Here is a 15559-nt window from a genome sequence, read left to right on the forward strand (position 1 = left end):
CACAAATAAGGAACCTAGGAAGAGATTAAATGATTTGTTTATGGCTACTGAGAAATTCTAGCTAAGCAGAGTAGAATGTAGTCAATTCTTGGCTGAAGTATTATATCTATCACTTACATATTCCTGACTTAATACTTGAGCTTAGAACAAAGAATCTTTCTTTTGATAGTTGTCTGAATAATATTGAGTTACTTATATATAAGACTTTTTGTATTTTAAAAAATTGCCTAAAATCCTAGACTTTTAGAGACAAAGGAGACCTATCTGGTTTAATCTGATTCCCTCATTTACAGAGATTTAAAAGTTCTATTTTGGGGAGATGAGGTGATTGAATCCAATGTTATACACCTTGTTAGTCCACATCTTGAACTGGAACCCACAGTTCCTGACTTCTAGTGGATTGTTCTTTTAGGTGAGGGAAAGTTATTAAATACACTTTGGATTCTGTTTGAAGCTTTTATGTTTTCTTCAAATCATGAATTTTAATACTGTGAAATTGTTTTTTTTTTTATAGAGAATATGTACACCTGTATGTTTTAAAATAAGTTTATATGTATTTTCTATGTTTCATGTTTCATTTAATTTTTATTTGTAAATGTTATGTCAGTTTAAGCATGAATATTTCACATTTTTTACAGGCAACAACACCTCCAAATCAAGGACGTCCAGATTCTCCTGTCTACGCTAATCTACAAGAACTGAAAATATCCCAGTCTGCTCTCCCCCCACTTCCTGGGAGCCCAGCAATTCAGGTTAATGGAGAATGGGAAACTCATAAAGATAGTTCAGGGCGTTGTTATTACTATAACCGAGGTACCCAGGAAAGAACTTGGAAACCACCTCGTTGGACTCGGGATACAAATATAAGCAAAGGAGATTTCCAAAGTCCAGGAGACCAAGAGGTATGAGTAGTTAAGGAATCAACCAGTGACTTACCAGACTTACTCTCTTTTCATTATTCAAAACAAAAGAAGTAAATAGATTTGTTTCTTGGTATTGAAATGGTAGAGTACTTGAAATCTCCAAGATACTAAATGTTCTTTCCCAGTTTCATTATATTAATGCTGGTTATTTTCTAATGTCTAACTAATAGTTAACCTCATAATGTATTTACTAGTTCCTGGACTAACTCATTTAAAGTTGCTTAGTGCCAGTGGCTTTCCTCACATTATAGAAGATATACTAACTCAGTTATTGTTATTGCTGAATCAGGGACATTTTTTAGAAAAAGGAAAGAAAATATATGATGTGACAGCCATATACATAAATACAAAGTTGTTAACTTGTTAAAACAGACACTTTTCTCTGTTGGTTTGGTACAGCTACCCAAGTTACTTTTCAGTTTTTGTCAGAGTATAAGATCACTTTTTACTTAAGTGTAAAGAAATAAGTATAATTCCTTTGCTATAAATGGGTCATCACATAAAGTACAACTGTTCACCATAAAATCATTATTTTCTCTACCAAGTGTTCATACTACCTGTTCCCTACCCTTCCCCTACACCTTTCGGAGAGTGATGCACTGAACTTGGCCAGGTATATTTTGAGAAACAATCATGTCAGAGGTCTGGAGAGATTCCTTGGGACTATTCAGACATGCAGGCGAGGTTTGGATGGGATTGGTAGAATGGAGTTAAATCCTGCTTTTTGATAGACGGAGGCCCCTATACCTGCATAGGACACTGTGCACTTATGGAAAGCATGTAGAATAAAAACAGAACTCCAGTTAGGTAGGACCTGGAAAAATCAGCTAGCACATCTTGTATTTAGCAGAATCTAAAAGCTTTTTGTAGTTAATAACTCCTCTTCTTGTCCTATTTTTCAGTTAGTTATTTATAGCTTTGGTTTGGTGGTAGCTTGTACTTTTAGTGTTCAAGAATGGGATCGACAGTAGTGAGAAATTTGTTCATGCATTACTATAACAAGAAAAATGTTGGGAAAATTATTTGAATCGTAGATCTAGAAAGATTTCAAATTACATTGTTTTGTGTATGAATAATAAAGTAAAATCTAATAATTTGGAAGAATTATGGAAAGGAGTTATAGAATAATTTAAAGGAATTTAAAGTACACACAGCAACTATAAACGTGCTTTTTCGCTTTCTATTTTAATAAATAGATGAGAGTGATTTGTAGATAAAGTCTTTCTGTACAGCTTGTTTAAAACATAGGTATTTCCAAGGTGGCTAGAGCACATTTTCCAAAATTACTTGAGAAAGATTGCTCATAGGAGGTAATATTGAGACTTTGTAGGTGAAAATGTTTGTATTCTGCTCATATATTTTTTTCTGCTCTTATATTTAATTGATAGCTTTCCTGAGTATAGAAATTCTAGGTTGGGAATAATTTTTTTTTCATAATCGGAAGGCATTTTGAACTTCACTCTATGGCAATATGGATCAGCTGCTTGCTGAGAGTCTCCAGGGTCAGAACTGTTAGGTCTTTTTTTTTTTTTTTTTTTAAGATTTGATTTACTTTTCATGAGAGGCAGAGAGAGAGGCAGACACATAGGCAGAGGGAGAAGCAGGCTCCATGCAGGGAGCCCAATGTGGGACTCGATCCCGCGACTCCAGGATCACGCCCTGGGCTGAAGGCAGACACTAATAAACCACTGAGCCATCCAGGCGTCCCAGAACCATGAAGTCTTTACTTTTAGACTAATCATTCTCCACAGAAGTCTTAAAATCTGCCAGAAAAGTAAGGACCTCCAGGGTCTTGGCAGTCAGCATTTAGTTTGACATAGAGTTCTTTAGTTTCCCCATTTTCTGGTTGGTTGGTACCCATGTCCAAGTTGTGCCTCTTGTCTTCCAAATCAGAATCTTAACTGTTTTTCCCTCATGAGAAGTCATTAATTCCTGTACTACTTCTACGAAGAGGGAAGGGTGCACATCTTGGAAGCAGGCCTGAAGGAAAGGGTTTCTGGCAATTGTATTCCTCATTGCAATATCCGTGCCTTGAGCCCTAGGTCCAGGAGGACCTAATACTGTCAGTTCCTGAGCCATTTGAAGATTCTGCTCTGTCAAGTGGTTGGATTTCACTTTCCTCTCCAACCCCACCCTCTACCCCCACTGTTTTAGAATCTGTGTTCTTTGCAGATAATTTAATCTTTTGTTCATCTGCTTCTCAGCTTCCAGAGTTTCATGACTGCTGTCTCTTCTTTTGTTCATCCTGTTCTTGGCAGTATAAGTCTTTAAAAGCATATTTCAGTACTTTTAGTGGGGTTTGAGAGGGGGAATATGCATTCACTCTTCCATCTGATTCAGAGCTTTATTTAGTGGTTACCCTAAAAGAGTGGTTCTCAACTGGATACAGTTTTGCCTCCTGGGGGACATTAGATAATGTCTGGGGACATTTTTTTGTTGTTACAACTTGAGGGCTACTGGCATCTAGTGGGTAGAAGTGGGTTATTAAACATCTTGTGATACACAAGATAGCTCCCTCAACAGAGAATCATCTGGCCCTAATGTCAGTAGTGCTGTTGCAAATCCTGCCTTAGAAATGTCAACGTGCATACTTAGCAAAGTCTAAAGTTAGTATCTTCTTGCTCTTTAAAGCCATGTGAGAACTGTATGTGCTGTTTGCTATTGTTGTCTTTTATTTTTGTTTTTAGGCTCCTTACTATTGTACATGGTGACTCTAATAAATTCATCCTCATCTTTAGCACTTTCTTTTCTAATGTTCCTTTATGCAGATTAGATTACCTTGGATAACTTTTGTCTTGGATAATTACTGTCCTAAGCATGTACTTATAAATATGTTCTTAATGAGGATTTGTTAGTGATAAAAATCTTAGTTTTTGTCTGGAAATTTTATTTTTCCTCATTTTTAAAGGATATCTTTACTTGGTATACAGTTCTTTGTAAAAAAAGATTTTTAAAATTCTTTTATTTGATATAGAGAGTACAGACAGGGACAGCAGCAGAGGGAGAGGGAGAAGCAGATTCCTTGCTGAGCAGGGAGCCCAGCTCAGCTCAATCCCAGGACTCTGGGATCATGACCTGAGCTGAAGGCAGCCGCTTAACTGACTGAGCCACCCAGCCCCTCCCTTGATAAACAGTTCTTAGTTAACTGTTTACTTGTTTGTTTTTTCCTGGTTCGCTGAAGATTTTATTCTCCTGTTTTCAGGCTTCTGTTGTTGATGTTGGAAATCCAGTTGTCAGTTTGATTTTCTTTCCTTGAAGAGCAGCTGGTCTCTTCTAGCTGGCAGCTTTTAAGATCTCATATGTGTAATTTTCCCATGATGTGATTAGGTGAAAGTGTCTTTATTTCCTGCCAAGGTTTTGTTGGGATTCTTGAACTTGAGGAGTCCTATCTTTGATTAGTTCTAGAAAATTCTTAGCCATCTATATGTAGCCTCTGTCCTACTTTCTCTTTCCTTTCATTCTGGAACTTTGATTAGATGAGTAATCTGCTTCCACTGGTCATGTCTCTTGATTTCTCTTGTGAATTTTATCTCTGTGTCTCTTTGTGCTTCATTCTCAGTAATTTTTGGTGTAATTCCTGTTCACTGTTTTTCATCTTTATTTGATATTCAGCCAGTCCTTAAATTTTAAAAACATTTTAGTTTTTACTTATTTGTGGGGAGTTTCTCCATGTTATTACTTTGAAAAGTTTTAAACCTAAAAGAAAAAATAGTATAGTGAACATCCACATGCTAGATATCCTTTATCTAGATTTACTTGTTTTAACGTTTTGCCACGTTTGGCAAAACGTTATTTCTCTCTTCCTCCTTCTGTCGTCTGCCCTCTAATAATTTTTTTCTGGACCATCTGGATAAGACAACATAATATTTTCTCTAAGTATAAGGACTTTCCAGCAAAATTGATGTTGTTGTTGTTCTTGGTGAAAGATTATTTATCGTACCCAAGAAGTTTAATATTCAAATGTTATTTAATACACAGTTAATATTCAGTGTTTCTCACTTGTCAAATAACAACCTTGATAGTTTTTTTAACTGCAGTGAAAGATCCAGTGAAGGATCATGTATTTAATTTATTTGTCCTTTCGTTAGTCTTATTTCATATTTTATTTTTTGTAATTCTAGTACATGAGGTCTTTAAGAGTCGGATTATGCTGCTTGTCTACTGACTCTTACTCATGGTGTTTTGTTTCACATCTTGTTTATGTATGTGTGTTTTAAAATGAGATTATATATAGTGCTTGGAAAGTCATATATATATAGGAAGTCTTTAATGTGGGGTTGAAAGCTTGTTCCATCAGAGAGGATGGCTTTTTTATTTATTTTTTATTTCTGCCATGCTTTTTTATTTCTGCCAGGAAGGTAGTATCCTATGAACATTTGAAACTGAATTTTCAGCTTCAGTTTTTATAGGCCACCTAGGTAGTAGTAATTTGGGATGCATGAAGCCTGGTTTGTGGTTTGAGATTCTCCCATTTTCCCCCATTTATCTAGGGAGATTCCTGTGATTTTCCCTTGTGTGGAATAAAGGGACAAGATTTGTTTCTGGCTCACTGATAATCTGAGGGTATAATTCTTTGGGGGTATCAGTTCTTTATTGTCAGGGGGACATCCTGTTAGACTCTTTACTTTTGGAAGTCTTGATTCCTGTTCCCCAATACTTCATGGCCTTGAAAATTAATGTTCTAGTTTGGGGCTTGGCAGATGCCTTCAAAGAGAAAGCTGGTCTTTATATTGTACTTCTCCTTCTGGATTCACTTCTTGATGATTCTTTAAAAAATTATGTAATATTTTAAATTGTTTTAGTCTAGGTAATCCTTCCAGTACCTACCTGTCATTCTCCTGTAAATGAAAAATCTTTCTACAAGTCTATATTTGCTGCAAAATATATACCCCAAAGTTACTGAGCCAAGTACCCTGCTGATTGGAGTGAAGGAATATAGCAGAGTTGTATTGATTTTATTTAAGTGCCACTAAGTAGCTCTTTTCTAGCAGCAAATATTAAGATTTTCAAGGTACTCCTTGTTTTATAAAGTAATAAAATATGTGGGGATACTGAATGTTTCTTTTCATGCAAGAAAGCAACATCTTATTTCACAAAATTGGGAAATTATGGGAGCATTTCATCAGCCAGAAAGTTTATGAAAATATTGATTTAGTGACTTTGTTTCCTAAATTAATTTTACTATTATTCAGATGTAATTGACATAGAACATTATGTTAGTTTTAGGTGTACAACCTAATGATTCAGTATATGTGTATATTGCAAAGTGAGCACCACAATAAGTCTAGTTAGCATCCATCACCACTTTTATAGAATTTTTTGTCTTGTGAGAAGTTTTAGTATCCGCTCTCTCAGCAACTTTCACATATGCAATACAGTATTACAGCTTGTGGTTTCCATGCAGTACATTATGTATCCATGACTTAGTTACTTTATAACTGGAAGTTTGTGCCTTTTGGCCCCCTTCACCCATTTAACATGCCGCCACCTCTACCTCTGGCAACTACCAATATGTTCTCTGCATCTATGAGCTTGTTCTGTTTTGTTTTGAGGATTCCACATAAGTGAGATCATATAGTATTTGTCTTTCTCGGTCTCACTTATTTCACTTAGCATAATGGCCTTAAGGTCCATTGCTACCGATGGTCCAGATGCTACAAATGGTAAAATTTCATTCTTTTTTATGACTGAATAATATTCCATCCTATAAATTTCTTTCTTTTCTCTGCTTCTAAAAGATTTTATTATACTTTGCCTACCTAAACGTATATTTTAAGTGGTCTCAATTTAAAAATAAGTCCTGATTTTTGAAATAGGTATTCCATTTTCTAACAGTATTACTGTTGCAAAACATATATAACTCACTTTATGCAAGGCTTCTGTAAAGTCTATGTCAATTTTTATGAACATGTTGCTATTAGTATGTTTATGTCTTTCAGTTACTTTTACAACTTTGAGAATCTACACAGTGTAGTGTTTTAGACCAAATTACGATGGTAGAAGATACAGTCTGAGTCAAATTTAATTGCAGAAGGTATTTTACCTAAAAATGATCCCAGAAGGGTCATTTACATGAGAGTTAATCTCATAAATGTTTGTTGAATGAACACAGTTTGAGCATAGTAAGCAAATTGCTACTCACTCACATTATGGAGCCTCTTGTTTAAAAAAGCAGAAATTAAGTTTTGGCCATCTTACTGTTTCTCTTGTATGTCTGGATTTTGTCATACTTTTAAAAGTAAAGCATACATAAGCTATTTCCATATTGAATTTTTCCACCTCTCATGTTTGAATTTTTTCACTATTTTTTTCTGGTTTTGAAGTTTAGTGTCCAACCATCTTTGATAAACATTCTATTGAGGAAATCTTGTCAGTAAATTAGAACATAAAGTACAGTATTACAAGACTAATGTCTCTCCCCTCCCAGTTCCACACATTAAAATAAAACCTAATTCAAGGTATTTTATTGAGCACTGTTGTCAAGGCATGAGAATTTTCAATCTAACAAAGTGCCCTCATTCCGTTTGGCTTACACCTGGATGTATATATCCATACACACTCCTGTCAGTTTTTAACCTGATTTCAGTTCAAAAGCAGCATTAAATAATAGAAGGTAGCATTTTATCTCTCAATCTGAAAACAGTGTTTTCAGTTTTATTTTGATGAATTTTTCCAGGTTTGCATCATTGTGATAAAATAACTATTATTAATTTCATCTTACCACTTACAGTGTACCATCTAAAGACTAACAGTTTGTCTTGAAAAATTAAATACTCGCATATAGTCAAGATACTTTAGTACTTATAGCCAAATACAGTTAATTGCTTAGGTTTGCAACTGCTACATATATATAAATATATATTTTTTTTTCAAAGAAGAAAAATCCTTATGTTTCTGACTATTTATAGCTTCTTTCATCAGAAGAAAACTACCACAGCATTTGTTACAGCCAGTCAGATAGTCAGTGTGGTTCTCCTCCAAGGGGTTGGTCAGAAGAGTTGGATGAACGTGGGCATACCTTATATACCAGTGACTATACTAATGAAAAGGTACATTCTTTTTTACTCATCTAGTTTTTTTGGCAGGATTTTTTCATAATAGTTGTGTCCTGAAGTTTCAGTAGTATTTAAAAAACTCATGAAAATATTCTTTATTTCAATTCTGAAATCATGACAGTTGACCACATGAAAACTCATTATAACTACTGATTCATGGTTTTAAACTGCTTATAATTATGGTGATTTTTGTGGTATCAAAACCATTTAAGACTAACTTTTTTAAGAGTAGCCCTATTGGGATCCCTGGGTGGCGCAGCAGTTTGGCGCCTGCCTTTAGTCCAGGGTGCAATCCTGGAGACCCGGGATCGAATCCTATGTCGGGCTCCCGGTGCATGGAGCCTGCTTCTCCCTCTGCCTGTGTCTCTGCCTCTCTCTCTCTCTCTCTCTCTCTCTCTCTCTGTGTGTGACTATCATAAATAAATTTAAAAAAAAAAAAGAGTAGCCCTATTGAGCGTCATTCTGTTTTTTATATTTTATATTTTTCTTGAGGAATGGTTTTTTGGGAATAGTTTTCTCAGCATGTATCACTCTGATATACCACCTCACTTTCTATAATATTTTTTCCTTTATAACTATGTTATGTAAAACAAAAAACCATGAATCTAGTACTTTATGTTTAATAAACTAGTTTGGGAATGCATATTGTAGTTTTATGTATTAATGTCTGGTATCAGCAGAGAAGAGAACTGGGTAATTGTACTTGCTTTAATTATTTCACACTAGAACATAAGGAAACATTAGTTTTCATTTATTTCACAAAGATCATATGTTTATATCAGCAGTACTTAGTTTTTTGCCCCTCAAACTCCCTGTATTATATGAATCCTTATTATTAGTGTTATTGAAATGATACTAAGAAATGTGTGGGCTGCAGGAGGTAATTCCTAAGGATTTGCATGAAGTTTGGCTTAAATTGTTCACTAGTCTTATATTTGAAGATTAAAAAAAATTTGTGTTCATTTCTCAACCCTGTTTTCAGAGTGAGTGTAGCCCTGTGTCTAGTGTATATCTATATGTGTGTCTTTGTTACATATTCCTTGTGTTAAGTGGCACTTGGCATTGGAACTAGCATGACACTGGAAGAAAGAAAAAATAAATTCACATTCAGTATCGAGTTTATTCTTACCATTCTTAAAAGTTTGTAAACTTTTCTTATTGTGTTCTTGAGCAAATAAAATTCATAAGAAAAATATCTAGTAGGTCTGGTAAACTTAAACTCACTTTTACTTAAATTTTAAAAATAATACTTTTTTGGTTTTTTTTGTGTTTGTGTTGTTTTACACCTTTTTTTTTTTTATAGTGGCTCAAGCATGTTGATGATCAAGGTAGACAATATTACTACAGTGCAGATGGATCTCGTTCGGAATGGGAATTGCCAAAGGTAATAAACCTTAACACTGAATTTCTATTTTAAAATAGACAAAATATCTGAAAAAGGCTTCAGATTTATTTTAAAATTTAATATAGCTTTTAAAAAACAAAATGTTTTTTCCGGAATTCATCGAGAATCCTTTGGCTAAATTTTTCTAAGATGCATATGATCTTTGCTATGTAATACTGGTAATTCCTATTCAAAAATTCTTTTGGTTTAACTTGAATTCAGTTTTTCATCATTCCTAGAAATAAGAATCTCCTTCACTGCCAGTAAAGCCATCTTATATCTAGTTATCTTGCAATACTGAATTTTCTTTTTTTTTTATTTTATTTTTTTTATTTTATAAATTAATTTTTATTGGTGTTCAATTTACCAACATACAGAATAACACCCAGTGCTCCTCCCGTCAAGTGTACCCCTCAGTGCCCGTCACCCATTCACCCCCACCCCCCGCCCTCCTCCCCCTCCACCACCCCTAGTTCATTTCCCAGAGTTAGAAGTCTTTATGTTCTGTCTCCCTTTCTGATATTTCTCACACATTTCTTCTCCCTTCCCTTATATTCCCTTTCACTATTACTCATATTCCCCAAATGAATGAGAACATACACTGTCCTTCTCCGGTTACTGTGGCCAAGTTCAAAAAGGGTGTTGCCTGAGTTCTCCTCTGGGATTTTGATGGAATCTTGTCTCACATTTAGATCTTTCATCTATTTTGAGTTTATCTTTGTGTATGGTGCAAGAGAGTGGTCCAGTTTCATTCTTCTGCATGTGGATGTCCAATTTTCCCAGCACCATTTATTGAAGAGACTTTCTTCCAGTGGATCGTCTTTCCTCCTTTATCGTATATTAGTTGACCATAAAGTTCAGGGTCCACTTCTGGGTTCTCTGTTCTGTTCCATTGATCTATATGTCTGTTTTTGTGCCAGTACCACACTGTCTTGATGAACACAGCTTTGTAGTACAACCTGAAATCTGGCATTGTGATGCCCCCAGATATGGTTTTCTTTTTTAAAATTCCCCTGGCTGTTTGGGGTCTTTTCTGATTCCACACAAATCTTAAAATAATTTGTTCTAAGTCTCTGAAGAAAGTCCATGGTATTTTGATAGGGATTGCATTATACGTGTAAATTGCCCTGGGTAACATTGACGTTTTCACAATATTAATTCTGCCAATCCATGAGCATGGAATATTTTTCCATCTCTTTGTGTCTTCCTCAATTTCTTTCAGAAGTGTTCTGTAGTTTTTAGGGTATATTTTGAGAACCATTTGAATGGTAACCATTTCAGGTTGTAGGTGTCCTTCTGTCTAAAATGAGTCTCTTGTAGACAGCAAATAGATGGGTCCTGCTTTTTTATCCAGTCTGAAACCCTGCGCCTTTTGATGGGGTCATTAAGCCCATTCACGTTCAGAGTTACTATTGACAGATATGAGTTTAGTGTCATCATGATATCTATTTAGTCCTTGTTTTTGTGGATTGTTCCACTGAACTTCTTCTTAAAGGGGAATTTTAAGAGTCCCCCTTAAAATTTCTTGCAGAGCTGGTTTGGAGGTCACATATTCTTTCAGTTCCTGCCTGTCTTGGAAGCTCTTTATCTCTCCTTCCATTTTGAATGAGAGCCTTGCTGGATAAAGTATTCTTGGTTGCATGTTCTTCTCATTTAGGACCCTGAATATATCCTGCCAGCCCTTTCTGGCTTGCCATGTCTCTGTGGAGAGGTCTGCTGTTACCCTAATATTCCTCCCCATGAAAGTCAGGGACTTCTTGTCTCTTGCTGCTTTAAGGATCTTCTCTTTATCTTTGGAATTTGCAAGCTTCACTATTAAATGTCGAGGTGTTGAACGGTTTTTATTGATTTTAGGGGGGATCTCTCTATTTCCTGGATCTGAATGCCTGTTTCCCTTCCCAGATTGGGAAAGTTTTCAGCTAGGATTTGTTCAAATACATATTCTGGCCCTCTGTCCCTTTCGCCGCCCTCGGGAACCCCAATTAAACGTAGGTTTTTCTTCCTTAGACTGTCATTTATTTGCCTTAATCTGTCTTCATGGTCCCTTAATTGATTGTCTCTTTTTTCCTCAGTTTCCCTCTTTGCCATTAACTTGTCTTCTATGTCACTCACTCGTTCTTCCACCTCGTTAACCCTCGTCGTTAGGACTTCTAGTTTGGATTGCATCTCATTCAATTGATTTTTAATTTCTGCCTGATTGGATCTAAATTCTGCAGTCATGAAGTCTCGTGAGGCCTTAATGCTTTTTTCTAGAGCCACCAGTAGCTGTAGAATAGTGCTTCTGAATTGGCTTTCTGACATTGAAGTGTAATCCAGATTTTGTAACTCTGTGGGAGAGAGGGCTGTTTCTGATTCATATATCCCCAGTTCCTACACATGCACAATCTCCCCCATTATCAACACCACTTACCAGATGGTATATTTTTTTTTACTAAGGATGAACCTACATTGACACATCATAATTATCCAAAGTTCAAGTCTACCTTGTAGTTCATTCTTGGTGTTGTGTATTCTGTGGGCTGTATATTCTGTGGGACAAAAATACACTGATAAGTCTATCATTATAATATACAAAAATTTTCACTGCCCTAAAAATCTTCTGTTTACTACCTCTCCCAGCCCCTGACAACCACTGATGTTTTATTATCTGTATGGTTTTGTCGCATTGTTTTTACTTAAAAATTAACCATAAAATAATGCCAAGAATAAATAAAGACCTTATCAATACCTCATCATTTGAGTTATAGAAGAATCTTTTGTTGTATTGCATCTTACTTCATAGTAGTTTTTGATTGCCGGGAGTAAGATCAGACACAAGACTTTTGAGTGATTTGTCCCAGGTCAGGGTTCACTGAAAGAAGACGCTTCCAGGATGACCTTACATGAGGAGCAGTTTGGAACTTATAGTTAACTCATAGCTAAATATTTCTGTTTATTTTTGTACAACTTCTGTACTTTCCGTGGTCAAAAAACTTAAACATTCAACATTAAGAAACCTCCTTGTGGAGATGTCCTGGATGAAAGAAAGAAGGCAAGGGACTGGGTCATATCAAAACTTTTCAGGGTATTTTCACAACAGTGGAAATGGGTACTGATTGTGATCATTATTGAGTCATTAGTTTTGTGGTATTATTTCATTTTCTGCCACCATTTGCCACTTAGGATTAAATCAGAATGGGCAGTTTCTTGAACTTCTGATTAAATTGGATGTGAGGAGAAGGTTTGATATGGGTACAGTGGGAATGAGGAAATAAGGCAAAGTGTTTTAGAACTACTACTTAATAATTTTTACTATATGATAAAATTATAAGTTAAATTTTGTATCCCAAGTAATTTACCACTTAGTATATCCAAACTTAAAAACAAAAACAAATTCAAACTTAAGTTCTGTCAGTTTCGTAACTCCCAGTGCAAATGATAGAAACTTAGCTCCTGTTTTCTGAATACATGTTTGGTGGCCAGCACTGTATAGATGTTATCATGAATGCAAATGCATAGGGCATGGTCTTTATCCTCAAGAAGTTTGTTATAAATTTAGAAAGAAGCATTTATGTATGACAACTAAGTGAGACAAAGTATGTACACACATACATTTATGCATACCTGGCTCTAGATTGGGTATAGGTGAAGGGGACCATAAACCTAGACTAGAGGAAGGACTGGGAAGGAAAAATAGGATGAGTGAAAAGAGAACAAAACAAAGCATCTTCCGCTGAAAATGAGTCTGTTATTTAAAATTCCAAGTAAAACACATGAAGAACCCAATGCTAATATAAGCATGAAAAAATCAATCAGAACATTGTATTCTAGTTAAAATTAATTTTGTAGATAACTTAAAGATTTTAAATATGTTATGTTATGGATGGAGGCTTTCCTTCAAAAAGAACTAGAAATTATGGGAAAAAAAACAAATGATATCTGAACAGGTGAATATGATAAAAAATGAATTAGAAAGATTTCAGATGAAAAACTCATCATTGCAATAAAAAATGCAGTCAATAATATAAACAGAGAAGGGCAGGAAGATAACAAATATTTAAGTATAGTTAAGAGAAATGGAAGATGGGTGGGAAGTTTCCTATATTAATAAGCTAGGAATCCAGAAGAGGAGAATGGAGGAAAGAAGGGGAAATGATATTTAAAAATATAATTTCCAGGAATTTTCTAAAATTGAAGGAAAGCATGAATCTTATAACTGGAAAATATGCCATAAATACTGACCAAGATACATAAAAAACATTTACATCTTGACATATTTTTTGCTGGGTGTGCAGAACTTCAACATAGGGAGACAATCATTACAGCCACCAAACGGTAAAAGACCAGATTACCTACCATGATAGATTGCATCATTGGATCCATTCTTTACCCACTCCTGTTTTAGTGCTCTTCGCTGTGTACCTTTGTAAAGGCCTCCTACTGTGGGTGAGGGTATATTCTGCTGTTCTTTGAATTTGGTCATATGAGTTGCTTTCCCTGATGATTTATTCATGAGCAAATATGTCACAAAGTATAGTATTGAAATGGGCATGTGCACCAAAAAAATAGAATTAAAAATTTAAAAATGAAGAGCCTCAAAAATCTTTGGGAAGATACAAAAGATTTAACATTCATTTCATCAGAGTTCTAGAAGAAGAGAAGAAAGAAAGAGTGTGAGGTTCAAAAATATTTGCAGAAACAGTGTTGAAATCATCCCAAATTTGGCGAAAGATAGACCAACAGAAATCAAGAAGTTGAGCAATACTAATAAACAGGATAGACCTAAAGAAATCCACATGTAGGCACCTACCATTCAGATTTCTGAGAACTAAAGACTTCCTCTTCCCTTTCCTCCTAAAATAATCTTGAAAGCAGCTCAATGAAACAACACAGTATCTATAGATAATAATGACTTGAATGGCAGTAGATGTCTTACCAGAAATCATGAAGCCAGCAGGAGGTGATATAACATTTTTCAAGTGCTAAAAGAAAAAACTGTAAACCCGTAATTGTACATTCAACAAAAATGCTCTTCAGGAATGAAAGTAAAATAAGATATTTTCAGATGAAAGTAAACGAAGATATTTATTACCAGCATCATGTCTCCGCAAAGAATTTCTATATGAAGTCTTTCACACAGAAATAAATGATAATTGAAGAAAACTTGAAACATCAGAAATGAAGAGTTTACAATGGAAAGGTTGAATATCTGAGGAGATTTGTCTTGAGTTTTAAAAATTATGTCTGACATTCGAAACATTTCGAATGAACTCATTCTGAAACATTTCTGAAGTACTCATAGGTAGAGATGATACAACAGCTGAATACCATAAATAGGGGAGAATGAAGTGATGTAATTTTTGGTAAGATTTTTGCATTTCATTTGAAATAGTAAAATGTTGATAGTAGATGGTGATATGTGAATTGTAATCCCTAGAACAAGCGCTAAAAACTAGTAAGAGATTCAAACTATAGATGAATTAAAATAGAATAGTATAAACTTTTCATGTAGCCCATAGGAAGGCAAGAAAGGAGAAACATGAATGAGTTACAAGATAGAAAACATCTAAAATGGCAGACTTAAATTCTATATATTATTACATTAGATATAAATATATATTTTTTTAATTTTTTATTTATTTATGATAGTCACACACAGAAAGAGAGAGAGAGAGAGAGAGTCAGAGACACAGGCAGAGGGAGAAGCAGGCTCCATGCACTGGGAGCCTGACGTGGGATTCGATCCTGGGTCTCCAGGATCGTGCCCTGGGCCAAAGGCAGGCGCCAAACCGCTGCGCCACCCAGGGATCCCTATTATATTAAATATAAACGGTCTAAACACCCCTGTTCTTTGACAAAGGATAAAAAAACCATGACCACAGTATTTGCTTCTACAAGAAGTGATGTAGTGCTATATATTACATCATTCTAAAGGTTATTTGTCAAATAATTTACAGTAAATGTCATACTTCATGGTGAGGTGACAGAAGCTTTCTCTTTAGAATTAGGAATCAGATTTGAACTTTTTTAAAATCACTGCTTCTATTCAACAAAGTAAAAAAAAATAGAGAAGAAAGATACAGTTGTTGTTTTGATTAGAAATTCAAAGCTATTGAGAATTCTGCAGAGTTGCTGGTTATAAAATCAACATAAAAACTACCCATCTCTCTAGTAAAAAGTCAGGTTTGAAACGTGATAGAAATAAAGATCCTCTTTAC

At 35.0% G+C, this 15559-nt stretch overlaps 1 protein-coding gene across 7 annotated transcripts in view; it reads left to right on the top strand.

Moving 5' to 3' along the window:
* The window catches only part of ARHGAP12 (Rho GTPase activating protein 12), a 123246-nt gene that overhangs the window by 61535 nt on the left and 46152 nt on the right, over nucleotides 1–15559 (top strand). For 3 of the 7 annotated variants that reach the window (XM_055334497.1, XM_055334496.1, XM_055334498.1), the window contains 3 exons: nucleotides 639–902; nucleotides 7832–7972; nucleotides 9282–9362. In XM_055334497.1, coding sequence (XP_055190472.1) covers nucleotides 639–902; nucleotides 7832–7972; nucleotides 9282–9362 — 486 coding nt within the window. The remainder of the gene's footprint in view (nucleotides 1–638; nucleotides 903–7831; nucleotides 7973–9281; nucleotides 9363–15559) is intronic. The other 4 variants (XM_055334500.1, XM_055334499.1, XM_055334502.1 and 1 more) reach the window with 4 other exon arrangements.

Source organism: Nyctereutes procyonoides, unplaced genomic scaffold, assembly GCF_905146905.1.
Source record: "Nyctereutes procyonoides isolate TBG_1078 unplaced genomic scaffold, NYPRO_anot_genome, whole genome shotgun sequence".
In the NCBI taxonomy this organism is placed as follows: domain Eukaryota; kingdom Metazoa; phylum Chordata; class Mammalia; order Carnivora; family Canidae; genus Nyctereutes; species Nyctereutes procyonoides.